Source organism: Strigops habroptila, chromosome 2 (genome assembly GCF_004027225.2).
Source record: "Strigops habroptila isolate Jane chromosome 2, bStrHab1.2.pri, whole genome shotgun sequence".
NCBI classification, from domain to species: Eukaryota; Metazoa; Chordata; class Aves; order Psittaciformes; family Psittacidae; genus Strigops; species Strigops habroptila.
Genome location: NC_044278.2, coordinates 93,676,602 through 93,690,955, shown reverse-complemented (window position 1 = coordinate 93,690,955; position 14,354 = coordinate 93,676,602). Strand labels below are relative to the sequence as shown.

Genomic DNA, 14,354 nt, shown 5'->3' with positions numbered 1-14,354 from the left:
GGAAAGTCCTGTTAAAGTAGACAGGTATACATCAAAACTCCTCAGCAGGCAGAGCTAAGATGACAGAACAATGAAGGAGGGATGTTTATTTCCTAAATAGCAATTTGATGAGAAATTTGAGAAGTCAAACATTCATCTAATAAGATTGCAAGTAATATCACACAGCATCAAGATTCTGAGCACTACTTATTTCACTGGAAATAATTAAATGTAATTAAAGGAGTAAGTGCTTGCTTTAACAAAAGAAGGAAACGTCCTTCTGGGACTTTTAGTAGTGTTTCCTCCTTTCACATTTCTTTAAATGGCTGATAGTTCAAAATACAAACATACAAAATACAGAATAAAAACCTCTGAATATTCATTTTCACTGAAATACAGTTGCACATTGTACATTATACGGTAGGTGTGACTGATACACAAACTCAGAAAAGGGCCTTTCATATGTGAGAAGCTGTATAAAGGAAGAAAACAACAACCCAAAACAAGGGAAGAATATTCAAAGAGTGTGGGAATAAAGGAGCTGTTCTGAGGTATACAGGCAGAGTTATGTGGATTATTGAACAAGAATACAAAAAGATTTGAATTTCATGAGTTGTGATTCTGAAAGAAGCGAAGGCTCAGAACACTGGAGAAGGATGCAATGTTAAGAGCTAGCAATCCTCTGTGAAGCATGAAACAGTGAAACAATCCATGCATGAATGCTGCTCAGAAACAAAGGCCTGGTAGTCATTCTGTCAATGGAATTCTCTGAACATTTTGTGCTTTCCACACGATGGAATGAGCATGAAGGACTTTAAAGTCACTGAAATAGGCATTAAGGCAATCCCACTTATGAAGGGGGAGTTGTGAAGATATATTCAAAATTTCAATAAAATGAGTCATCTCACCCAACTTTACAGAAATAGCTTATACTTTATTTGTGCCTACAGTGTAAAACCTTCCTCTCCACCCGTCAGTCCTTTACAGTTAGGGATGCAATTGCCTGCCAAGGTCTGTGTTTTCCCAAGTCACATTAGTAGCACATTTTTTCCAAGAACTAGCTCAGTAAGAAACTTGTATCATTATCTATAATATAGCTGCATTTTTTATTTATATTTAGAGCCAGCAATCTGAAACTACCTGCTGGCAGAAAAATTAAGCAACAGGCAATTAAAGCAGTAAGGGAATTAATTTATAACCACAATCAGAAAAGTTTGCTGTTAAATGTTTAACAAAGCATGTTCCCATTCCTTCAACCAAGAATGAAACTGTCAAATTATAGCACTTCCTTATGCCAGGGTGTCTGCCAGTAGGAAGCTCAGAAAAACCCCACCATTTTAACCAAACATATCCTGTATCAGGCCCCTAGGTAGTTCTTAGCTATATACACATAAGAAAAATTCATTTTCTTCAATACAACATATTGAAATATATGCAAAATGCTCTCCTTTCCTCCCACCCAAAAGATTACAGCTATGATAGCTGATGACAAAGATAAGACAAAATGACTGGAAGCACAAATAGCATTGTTGCATAGCAACTGTTGATGTACATATGGTGATGTTTATGGAACAGAATGTAGTTCATATTTAATGCTGAAATAATACTGAAACCAGCCTAGACAGCAAGACCTAGACAGCAAGAGACAATTGTGCTTTGGATCCCTCTGCAGAAGCCACACTTCCCACCAGCTTCGCTAAACTGATGTTCAGGAACACCATGGCAGGTCTTAGTCATTTGCCCAGCAATGAAGACGACGCAATGTCTTGCATGTGCAAACAGCCTTGCAAAGGAAGTAGGGAGATATTTTGCAATTACTACTTTTGGAGTGCATTGTACTACTCTGTATTATTCATTAGAGCTATTTCAAAAGAAAAATAGGAAAAGAAACAGAAGAAACCCCACAGCTAGTCTAAACAGAAAGTGCACCATGTGCGAAAGCCAGCATAGACCACATTTTTAATAGTACCTGGGATGGAATCCGCTTTACCCAGCTTTATATTAGCCCAGATCTAGCACACACACTGCAGAAGACCAAGAAACCGCAATTCATTACACTTCGGACACAACAAAGGGCACCTCAGAAGAGCCTGCTACTGTCCATTAACTAATATGATACCACCAGAGATTCAGAGGTTTACAATGCAAGAATGACAGGACCTCATTCAACTACATTCAACAACATTCAACTACAACAGGTATTACAAGCGAGTTCAGTTAAGACAAAACAAAACCCACCAAAAATCCATTCAGAAGTTTAGAAATTACATAATGGAGAAAAAACTAAATTGCTTGTCAAATTTGATCTCTTTTCCTTGCTCTAAGTGACCTGATGAGTCAATGTGAAGTGTTCAATTATCCAGAATATGTAAGCTCCCTGCAGCATCTTCCAATACTACAAAACAGTTCGGAGGCAGCTTTGTTAGCCCTCACTCATTTTCCGCAACACCATCAAAGAAAGATGGCCACTACAACATAAGGCTCCCAGGATTAGAGGACAGCACACTGAATAGATCTTAGAGCTTTTAATGTGCTCAAAAAAAGAAGAAAAAAAACCAAACCAAAACAAAACAAACCCACCACCAAAAAGCCCCCTCCCCCTTTACAGAAGAAACCCAACTGGTTTATGTTATTTGCTCCATTTTAGGTAAGTTCAGTACTCGACAAGGGTATTGACTGAGGTCAGTAGTGCATGAAGCACTTTTTTATTCATATTTCAATTTGCATAATTCCTCAAATGCATCCTTCCAGATGCAGCACTAGCCATGCCATCTGCAATTCCAAAACAGCTTAATCTTTGGCCCACGATTCAAATTGGCATCTTGATATTCTAACATGGTGCACTTCGCAAAAGAAAAAGGAACCAGATCATAAATGCTTTTCACAAAAATATGCCAATTATAATTTGAAGACAAATACTGGTCTGTGAACGTAAGAATTAATGAATTTCAATTTCCTGTGACTGCCTCTTACTGTGGATTGACTGATGTACAAAGATGTGCAAGTTTTTATTGAGTCTTTTTCCTTGCTTGATATGATTATAGTGTTTTTTTCCATGTGGACTTTCTGGCATCAAATAGGGTAGCAGACTTTCTTTCAGTTGGGACAGCCATATAGTTTTGTTCCACTCTTCAGACACCTGTTTTTTCACACTAGCCATAATTCACTACAAAACTTGTTGAAATTGGCTTTGGAGCTCAAAACATATTGGCAATACACATTTAAACACAAGAGTGTGGCTGCAGGAACATGGTGTCTGTAAGAAATCTGACTGGAGTTTGGAATATCTGTGTCATACTCATCTTCACAACCAAAAAAAGTCATGCAAGAAAAGCACATTAAAGTTTATTTTTGATTGTACTGCCAATGCCAGCTTTAACACAACAGCAACACATTTTAGCCATTTTGCATTTAAGCAAGTTTCATGAAAACTCATTGGCTGCATGTTATGCTTGCTAACCTCAAGCAAAAACAATTTTGACAGGGTCTATGTTTATTCCGTGCTTCATTCCAAACATTTCTAATGTCAGTAACTACCCTTTGCTCCCAATTAATATAATAACTTCTACTCAACAGATCCATGGTCCTTGAATAACTTTTTCTAGTTGCTAAGAAATGCAAAATTTTTAATTGATTACATAAAGATTGGACAAGTTCTAAGTACCTAAAGTTTTTGAGGCACTGGTATTACAGATGGCAAACCAGAAATAAATGGGCATCTTCTCCCTATCACATTCTAATGACTTTCATTCTACCCGTTGACGAATATTCCACATTCTAGTTAAGCATATGCATCTACTGCAGCTTAAGTTACCGTCAGAGGTTTTTGAAGCAGTATTTTGCATCAAAAGATGTCTTGGGAATCAAAATCCCATGAGATTTGCGACAAACATGCAAAAGTCACCAAATAATGCTAAATACATCTTCACACCTAAAACCTCTTTCGTTCATCAAGCATTCTGAGGTTGAGGCACAGAGAACTGAAAAAAGATGAGGTAGTGCTAAAATGTTTGCAACGTTCTTGAAAACTTGCTCCCTATCTCTTTTCACATTTGTAATCTATGAATTATAAACTCCAGTATTTTTAAAGTGTTACAAGTCACACACACGAAAATACAATTTTTTTAAGTGAGAAACCAATAACACAATTACATTAGTTTCAGGGAAAAGGATGCTAACAAATGAAAAGTGCCTGAGTTGTAGCATAAAAGCTGGTATTTCTAAACATGTAAGAGCTCGGCTTTCTAAACACAATTGAGGCAGACAAGCTATTTGTCCCTTAATATCTCAGTGCTCAGCCATTAAATCTTTAAATAGATTTTTAAAAGGAGGTGGTCAAACTTACTAAGTATTCTAGCTCTGTCCTGAGTTACAATTCTCCCTCCCTCATTTATCTGATAAAGTGTCACACTGCCATTACAGCAATTACTTGCCAGCTTATGAACATTAAAAAATCAGGTCATCATGCTGTAGCTTTCCACCCCACAGAAGACAGAGGTAGCAGAAAGTATTACTATTATTTGTCTTCTGGGGACACCAAACCTTAAGCGCCTGAAATTGAGATACCTTCTGCAGACAACGAGATATGCTCTGCAGACACCTTCATTCTCTCTCAGAACATCCAGAACACAACCATGTAATTTCAGTAGAAAACACAGGAGCTACACACAAGGCAGTCTGCTGAACTTACTGTACAGTGTAATACCACCATGTCACAGAATCACAGAATATACTGGAATTGTAACAAATAAGTTGAATTCTAACTTACCTACTGAAGTTTCTGTGAACACTGTTAAGGTCTGTCCTCCCACACTTTGCAAAAGAAATGGATGTTCCCTTGGTGCACTGACTGAAGCAGGTTTTCCTCCAATATCATTGATGCTTGCAAGCTCTTCATTCAAAGTAAATGACACCTAACAGTCACAATTACCACAGTGTTACTAAACAGACTCAATTACTCAGCTTTACCAGTTATGGGGAAACAGAAAGAAAACACAAGTAGTATAGCACATTTTAATTTCAAAAACATAACGAGTGGGATAAGAGTCTTACTGTATTGATCTCTCGTTGAAATACAGAATTCAAAGCTTTCATGTACTTACTAAAAGTTACTCATCTTTTAAAAAACCTGTAAATTACTTCCTCCTGAAACCAGAGAACAATTTGATTTTACTTATTAAAATGTAAAACATAATAGGTTTACAGACATTGTTCAGTATGAGTGCTTTAAAATGTTTCACACAGCCAGTTGAGTTCCAGAAAAAGTGCTAATGTACCACGACAAGTGTTATTAGCCCATGGACTCCTGAATCACATGCAGAGGTTTAAATACAAATCTTTTACTACTGTTTACATTGTATGCCCAGTACAGGAGCTGAGGAGGTACTGGGAGGACTGGGTAGCCAGAATCTTTAGCTGCAGGACACAGCAAGAAACCTGAAGAGGGCTATTTCTGGCTGGCTATGTGCTTTTCCTGTAAGTTCTGCTACAGCCTCATTCTGCCATGCAGCAACAGGGTCCCTAGGAAGCCACCTCTTCTCATGGGGTTCTTCACCATGTGGCTCTACACAGACTGCAAAACAAGCTCTGTGGCTCACATCAAGATTTTGGTGGGGGGCTCACTAAATCAGGGAGGCTGGCTCATACTCCAGCATAGAAGAATCCAACCAAACATCCAAACCTCCAGTAGAACTCTCTCCATTCATTCTAAAAGGAGTTTGGCCAGGTAATCAAACAGCAAATGCAGCTTGCTTCCCTGCCACTTTTTTTGTCCACAGTTTCTTCCTATGCAGTGACAGGCCTATGGGGTATTTGAAGTAATTCTAATTAATGAAACTTCCCTTACCTCCTGTAAAGGATACAGGAAGTTACTTTCATTCACTGAGGCTGCTAATAAAAGCAGTTACCTTTGCATGCAGAACAATCTTCAATTTGCTTTATACCTAGTAGGACCAAATTCCAAATATATAACAGAATACCTTCTGAAATTGCAAACCTTCCATCTCAACTTCTTTTGCTTTACTGTCATCCTTAGTTCTGACAGCCTTCTGCACTAACGCATCTCAAAATGTTTAGAGAGAAGGTTGCTACTATGACTGCTGCTACAGATGGGTAAACAAACTTAGGGAACAAAGAGAGCACAGAAAATCCAGGGACAGAGCTCATATGGGCAGAATTTGCGCCTCCTGATTCGCTGGTACAATGCTTCATTACAGGTGTAGCAAAAAATACGTGACCAGCATGTTCTAATCATGAAATAGAAAACCAGCATGAATAAACATGAATAGAAACTAGCATGTTCTAAACAATTTTTCAGAATTCAAAATGTAACACATTCACAGCCTTTGTATTTAGTAATTACTTACTTCTGTTCTTCCTTGATTTCTGCAAAAGAAAATATTTAATGTTTTAGTTTCCATAATCTAATTCCACAAGTTTAGCTTCCCTGATAAAAAAGCAAATTCAAATTCTAGTTTTGTTACTCATCTTCACTCCTGAGCTGCTTAGTATTTTTTTTATTTTTGCTATGCTGATGCCCAAGAATAAATGGGAAAAGTCAGCAGGTGAGAACAGAAGCAGCAAAATAGCACATGTAAGTTAAAAGAACATTCTCCAGCTAGTTGTGCATATTTCCTGAGTTTAAGAAATCAAACATCATGTAACGGGATACAGCCACTCCCCACTACAATTTCATATAATTTATATTCATAATCACTACACAAGCAGGTACCATTCAGGTATCATAGAAATATGCACAGTATTTGCAAGAAACAGAATTATGTATTATAAGAGATGCAACATAATCTATTTTACCACAGGTAACTTCTACAAAATGCAACCAGTAAAGGTACAGTAAAGGCTTACTTGGCAATCCTCAGTTTTCCCACTTCACCTCTTCCTGAAGCTTTACTCCACTGTTGTGACAAGTATTTGGGGACCTAAGAAGAGAGAGCACATCTCAAAAAAAGCAGATTTTAAAATTCCATATAAAGTGTGTATGTGTATATATTTAAATGCTTTTTCCCTGACCACTTCAGATTACAGTATGAACTAAATACAGTAGACAATATAGAATCACAAGATGGGTTGGGTTGGAAGGGACCTTTCAAGGTCTTCTAGTCCAATCCCCCTGCAATGAGCAGGGACATCTTCAACTAGACCAGGTTGCTCCAAGCCCCGTCCATCCTGGCCTTGCACACTGCCAGGGATGGGGCAGCCACAGCTTCTGTGGGCAACCTGTGCCAGGGCCTCACCACCCTCCAAGTAATGAATTTCTTCTTTGTATCTAATATAAATCTACCCTCTTTCAGTTTAAAGCCATCCTCCCTTGTCCTGTCACTACATGTCCCTTGTAAAAAGTCCATCTCCAGGTTTCATGAGGCCCCCTTTAGGTACTGGAAGCTGCTCTAAGGTCTCCCTGGAGCCTCCTGCAGGCTGAACAAGCCCAACTTTCTCAGCCTGTCTCCATACAAGAGGTGATCCAGCCCTCTGATCATCTCTGTGGCCCTCTTCTGGACTTGCTCAAACAGCTCCATGCGCTTCTTATCTTGATGACACCAGAACTGCACACAGTACTGCAGGTGGGGTCTCACGAGAGCAGAGTAGACGGGCAGGATCACCTCCTTCGACCTGCTGGTCACGCTCCTTTTGATGCAGCCCAGGATATGGCTGCACAAAGCAGAGGTCAGTACAGGGACCGGAACAAGCAGCCTTGCTTAACCTCATACATCCAAGTAAAAAAACCTGCTCCAAGCTGCAAGGACATACCTACACACAAATTGCTTCAGTTAAAAAGGTTTTGGTTTCTGCAGCATTGGGTGACCTGGGCTCATGATGGACAGTAAAGTCACCTCCTTTACCAACCAACAAGCTGGAAGCTGTCTTTCCAAGTGGACCCATTTCTCCTTTTTTCCCATCAATGTACTGTTAGGTGAAATTACAGTCTACCTCTCCACTCTCTGGCCAAAAAAGTAGCAGCTAACTACTGCCAGGTAAAGTGCACCCCAAGAGCTGGCACTTCCACAGCAAGCCTCAATGCCTTGCTGCTGCTGCCACCGTGCCGTATGCCCATGTATGCCCACGCTCCTCGGACTCACAGATGTGTCCCAAACGTAATGATGCATGCTTGGCTCTATGCAGCAGCAACAACATTTCTCTTTTCTGGACACAGTAATGCCTGGAGAACGTGTCCAGTGCTCAGCAGAGTTACCCTGGTTCTCCTTAAAGAGAAGCTTAAAGATGACAACATTTATCTGCGAAATCAAAATGATAAGAGGTCGTTCTGATACACGGTGCTATTGCTGACGAACACCTATAAATCTCAACACTTGTATGAGTGCACAGTTCCCCACACTTCAAAAGGCGGCCTGCCCAGTGAGGAGCTCCCAGATCAGCTTGTACGTCTGTGCATCCAGCCCTAGTGAGGCACCTCAAGCCTCAAGCAGTTTATCCCCAGAGGAACAAGGAACTTGTCTACCTTCTGTGCTTCACTGCATGCCATCAGTTGTGGCCATGTCTATCTTTCCTTGCAAGAAGACAGCTCAATCAGTTACAAGCACAGAGTGCAATGTTTTGCAGATCACATGGATTTTGCAGATCATAGCTTTTCCCCCCCACCATTCAGCAATTATGGCTGTCTTTTCCGTGATGGCTTTTTATGAAGACTGGACACACATTAGCACAACAAATGCAAGATTGGAGCAGTTTTCTCCCTACACACAAGCTACTAGATGTAGAAGCACTGTGGCAAATCAAGGGATGGAATACAGACCTGAGGCAATACAGACAATCTCGTATCTAGTTAAAACTAACTGTAACATGTTCAAGTAATATGAAACTTACAGATTCTTTTCAAAAGGAAAAAGCTGAAAGCAGTCTAATAGAAGCAACTAATTTGTGTAAACATCTTTCTAATAAGGATCCAGCAGTTGGTGTGAGAATATCATCTTAAAGACCTACAGTAGTCTCAGTGTCTAGCAAAACAATGACTTGGTAAAGGAAAAATCATTTACTGTTCCAAAGCCACATATTAAAGTATTCCAATACAAGAACTTTATATCTTTTTTCTTCATATGCTTATGACACATCAGGACAAATCTACAATCTGTAGTTTTGCAGCAATGTTCTTTACTGGTACAGAAAAGTTTATTCTGGCTCACACAGTCCACAGCAACTCAAAACATCTGTGCCCACATAGAAAAATGGTGTGAGACACAGACAGTGAGAAAGTACTAAACTATGCCTGTGGCATTTTCTGTTTCAAGTAGCAAAGAGGCATGTCATAGTCTTGCATAGAATAAAAATAAGCCAAGTTCCACTGCACAGCTGAGAAGGCAAAGAGCCTGTTCCAAGAACTTGCTGACAAACAGCAACTTGCATTTACCTGTTCTTCAAAAAAACCCAGAAAACATCACAGTACTGGTGCACAGCACTTTCTTTAGTCTCACAGCACGCCACGAAGTGCTGTGGAATAGCTAGAAAAATCCAGAGGTCCTCCAACTGCTCAGCCAAACTAAATGTCAGCCCAGGTATCCATAAAGTCCTAACACTGGGTCAAAAATGCCACAAATGCACAACAGAAAGCCATGAATTGGCATAATACATCAATGCAGATTTTTTTCCACAGGTTTCAAAGTGGTAATTTTCTACAGTGGCTTTTCTACTGGATTCATGCCAGATCAGAAATAATTTTCTTTCTAAAGCCAAGGTAAATGCTATGACATGTGCTCCAACTGATTCACTAGAAATATTACTATGTGCTCACATTTGATCTATATCTAATTTGTACTGCCAGGTAATAAGGTAGACACACACTGAGTATGAGTGGACAAGGAGTGAAGGACTCTCATGCTGTTAAAATCACTGACTTGCTATACAATATAGTCAGACAGGGAATTTTTTCAGATTAAGAGGTTGCAGATCAATCCTGCTTCTTTCAGCTGCGTGGGAAATGGTCTCAAAGAATGCAATTAATAACCTTTCTGCTAGCCTACCTGCAGTCAAGGACTATGCAGGGAAAGAAAAAGGGATATGAAGGACTGTGATCAAAGGATTACGTCTATACCCAGATACTTCAGTTAAAACCAGATGGTTCTCTCAAAACCACATGCTAAATTCTGTAGCTCCACACTAGTGGCATAAACAATCATGGGAATGATTAAATGGGCTTACACATTCTAGACATCTTAATTTGCCACTTTCTTTTAGCTTCAGCATAATAGAAGTTTAACATTTGGAGAACAGTTGGGTTTCAAACTCTTAATACTCCTTTAAAGAACATAGAGAAAACAAGAGCGACCTGCTTTCACAGTAAGAGCAGAAAGAATATTCAAAGATCCCACAGCAGGATTTTGAAGAATATGTACCCACAGAAAGACTGCCTTGTGGACAGAGCACCTCACATACTGAAAGACTATTAAACATTTTCAAGGCAAGTGGCCTTTATTGTGGGATTTGTACGTAAGAACACTCTTCTCTCAAAAACCCATACAATTTAATCACGAGAAGAAATCTGACGTGCTAAGTAGCATCACTTGAAGACCTCTTTACACTGCTGCTTTCTACTTGCTATTCACATCACACAAACACCCGGGCTCCAGTACACGAGGCACCCTGCAGGTAGTATATGACATGAGGGCTCCTGCTCCATGCATCTTTCAGCTTATTCATAGCTTTCTATCTGCCTTTGGAACAAAACACACAAAGCAGCCCCTCTCTGTAACAAACCTCTTCCAATTTTCTGTGTGAAATTTAATCAGCTCTTTCTCTATATAGCAATCCATATGCAGTACGTACATCAGAAACTGAGTAAGGCTGATGTCAGTATCCACATATTCATTTTCCTTTGGACATCCAAAAAAGAAATTACATAAAGATATCATCTTTCTAAATATAGATCAATGCAGCAGATTAAATAAATAAAGAACCCAAACCACCACACAGGGAATAATTAAAAAAAATAACAATTCTACTGGCTAACACTAAATGGGCTTCACTTTATCACAAGTACATAACCAACAGTTCTTATAATATTTCCTTATCTTAGCTTTCACTGAAAACAAAGAAAAAATTATCTGAGCTGCTTTCTGGGTTTGTACTACAGCAACTCAATTGCTGGTACCTCCTTTTACTGCTCATGCTTCTAAAATACTCATCACCACACATTTTTTATTGCCTGTTAAGTAGTCTCTCTGGAACACTTCCTCTGCTGGCACAATATATCCTAAAAGGAAATTAAATAAACTAGATTTTTTATTCCAGCAGAACTGATTGCTCTCTCCCTCGAAGGATAAATTCAGCCTTATTATCCTATACAGTGAAGAAAAAAAAGTACAGGTGCTACACACTGTCATGCCTCCAAGTGTGCTGAAGGTCCTAGTAACAAGGATTATTGTTTCCAAGTTCAGGTCTGAAGGAATTCAAAAGATAAAATCCTGCACATCCCTTCCTATGGCTATTAACATTAGCAACTTCGTAATATTTTTTTAATCATCATTATTATACAAGAAGACAGACAAATGATAAGTTCAGACCATGTGACTGAAGGATTAGATTAACACTTACTTGGAAGAGCAATATTTAAGTGTCCCTTCTAGAACAGTTTTCCCAGGCTCTGTGCTCACTGAGTGGAATGAACTATAAGTACAGATGTGCCTGAAAATTCCTGGCTTGCTTCAAGAAACACCAAACTGTACCAGACTAAAAGACAAGCAAGTTCAGGGCCCTGTCTACAAATGCAGTAAACAGTAGGTGCTTCAGACTAAGAGGAGAACATAAGAAGAAAAGGTATTTCTCCAACATGCTCTTCTAATTTCTAGGATCCTTTACTCAGAAGCCTTGGGGTATGAAAACATATTCATTTTAAATCTCTCAATTATATTTTCCTGCCTGCATTTGTCTAATGGCTTTCTGAGCTTCTGCAGTTTTGACATTCATAGCTTCCAAAATTTAACTACATATTGTGCAAAACGGTACCTGCTTTGTTTGCTCTGAGTCCCATCAGATGAATTGACACACCCCTAAGTCTCGCGTTCGAGCTGACTCTTCCCTACTCACTTCTTCCTTATCCACCTCTGGCACTACTCATGCCTTCAGACCTCTGTAAGATTTCCATGTCAGTCATCTTGCCAACCTGATACGTAACAACATATGCAGGAGTTCCCTCCACAGCCACCTTTCCTTGTTCCTCAGATCATCGCTGGTGCACTTCTCTGTACTGTTTCTATACAGGTTACACAGGTCCACTGTATAACTTCCACAATGGGGAAGATGAGATCAGAACTACTCACAATATTCAAGATACAGGCAACATGATAGCACAATATTTTCTCTTTTGCTCTCTGTATCTTTTGCAGTCATGCCCAATGTTGAGTCTGCTCATTTGACATGACATTCTTAGGGACTTATCCACATCTACTGAAAACCTAAACCTTGTCCTGAATGACAACGACCTCAGAGAACCAGTTGCTGTGTATGTATAATTAGGATAGTTTTTTTCTGAGCACATCAGATTAGATTTTTCAACTCTGAATTTCATCCACCATTTATCATCCTGTCACTCAGTATGTCATGATATACTTCTGCAGCTTTCTGCTGTCAGTTTTCATTTTTACTGTCCTGGATAAGCTGCTACAATTAGAGCACCGTGCAGTGTTCATTATGGTTTCACAAAACCAAACACTCAGGTGTCAGTATGAAAGAGGAAGCCAGATGTAGCGACTCACTCACCAACAGAACTTTTGCAGAGCAAAGCAAGTCTGAAACTCCCCACCGTTTTCCAGGTCCACAATAAGATATTCTAGTAGCTGAAATATGATGGAGTCACAGCCCCTCACCACCCAGGACCAGTATTTGGGTACTATCCTATCCCCACAGAGTCTTTCAAGTTGATGGCCTGAACCTGTTCCATATGTCAGAAGAACAGAGGAAGAGGAGGAAACTATTGTTTCTCCCCGGACAGAGCAAATACAGGACTAGGAAAACAGGGGCAAATCCACAGTGGACAAGAAGGCAGATAGGGCACATATTCCCGCACCCTCAGCTGTGAGTGTCCTCTTTCCTGAACCAGTGCTTGCTGTGCCCAGCAGACGGGGCCAAGCCATGCTGACAGAAAGCCCCTCCACAGAGCAGAGCTGGTAAGTTGGCAGTGGCACCCTCATTAGCGGCAGCAACTGCAAGCGTGGCCCTGCACCAGATAGGTGCTTTGACTTGATGACTTTTGTACCTTTTCATAGCACTTTCACTACAGCTGCACTTCTCTAGCACTGAGGCAAGCTGTAGCAATGAGACAAAGGCGTTTACTTTCCTTTGGGCTTTGTTGGGGTTTGTTTGTTTGTTTGTTTAACCGGAATGTGAATTTGGGAGCACTCAAACTTTCACCGACTCTGAGAGTTTCGGGAAAACAAAAGTTACAGTACCATGTTTGTTACTCCTACTAAAGCCCAGGCCAAGGACAGCTCGTAGGTAGCCCACTGTTCCCTGGGGAGCTCCACGTTAGTGGAAAATGTCCTTGCCCAAGACAGGGGGGTTGGAACTAGGTGATCTTTAAGGTCCCTCCTAACCCAAACCATCCTGTGATTCTATGTACCCCAGCAGCAGGCCGGGAGGACACCTGCCTCGCTGCTCGCCCAGCCCCGCGCCCACCACCTGGGAAACGGGGTCATCGCAGCCCCGGGGCACCCGGCAAGCCTCACATGGGCAACCCCGGCTCCCACCGCGCCCCGGGCACGGCACGGCACGGCCCACTCCGCGCTGCCACCCGGCCTCTGCCGCGGGACCCGCCGCCCGCCTGCCCGGGCACGGTGTGTGTGGGGTGGGTAGGCCCAGTCGCCACAGGCCGCGCCGGGCCGGGCCCAGGGTTGCGCCGGCGGCTTCTCACCTTCACCAGCCACATGCCGGTGTTCTGCTTGGCCCCGGTGAGGTCCAGCTCGCCCTTCTCGCTCATGGCGGGGCCGGGATAAGGCGCAGGACAGGGCTGGCGGGCGGCACACGCGAGAGGTTCTTCCGGCTCCCGCGGCCGGGCTACCCGCCCGGCAGCGCACCGCCGGCAGACGGTGGCCCGCGGCGGACAAACCTCCTCCGCTCGCGGAGCAAGGCGGCAGCGGGATAGGACAAGGGTTCGAGTCCCCGCCCCGGCGCGGCCGCGGGTAAGGGGGGGCCTCGACATGTCGGCGGCAAAAACTACTCCCCCCCTTTACAGGAAGGGTTATCTGAACATGCTGGAGAATGGCAGCAATACTTTCTAGAGAAACGAGAGGAGCAGTCTGGAGAGGAAGACACCACCATGACAGTGCTCTTCCCTGTGGGCAGGAAATGGCGGGCTGGGAGCAGCTCTGGAGAAAGGGGTCAAGGCATCACAGTGTCCCCACATATCACAA

The 14,354-nt window shown here is 41.6% G+C and overlaps 1 protein-coding gene across 2 annotated transcripts in view; it reads right to left on the bottom strand.

Annotated features, from left to right (window-relative positions):
- The window catches only part of GTF2F2 (general transcription factor IIF subunit 2), an 89,261-nt gene extending 75,193 nt beyond the window's left edge, over nt 1-14,068 (bottom strand). The window contains exons 1-4 of one of the 2 annotated variants that reach the window (XM_030477618.1): nt 13,856-14,068; nt 6,844-6,917; nt 6,345-6,363; nt 4,748-4,892 (exon numbers count right to left, since the gene is read on the bottom strand). In XM_030477618.1, coding sequence (XP_030333478.1) covers nt 4,748-4,892; nt 6,345-6,363; nt 6,844-6,917; nt 13,856-13,921 — 304 coding nt within the window. In that variant the 5' untranslated portion in view covers nt 13,922-14,068. The remainder of the gene's footprint in view (nt 1-4,747; nt 4,893-6,344; nt 6,364-6,843; nt 6,918-13,855) is intronic. The other variant, XM_030477617.1, reaches the window with a different exon arrangement.
- Nucleotides 14,069-14,354: the final 286 nt, after the last annotated feature.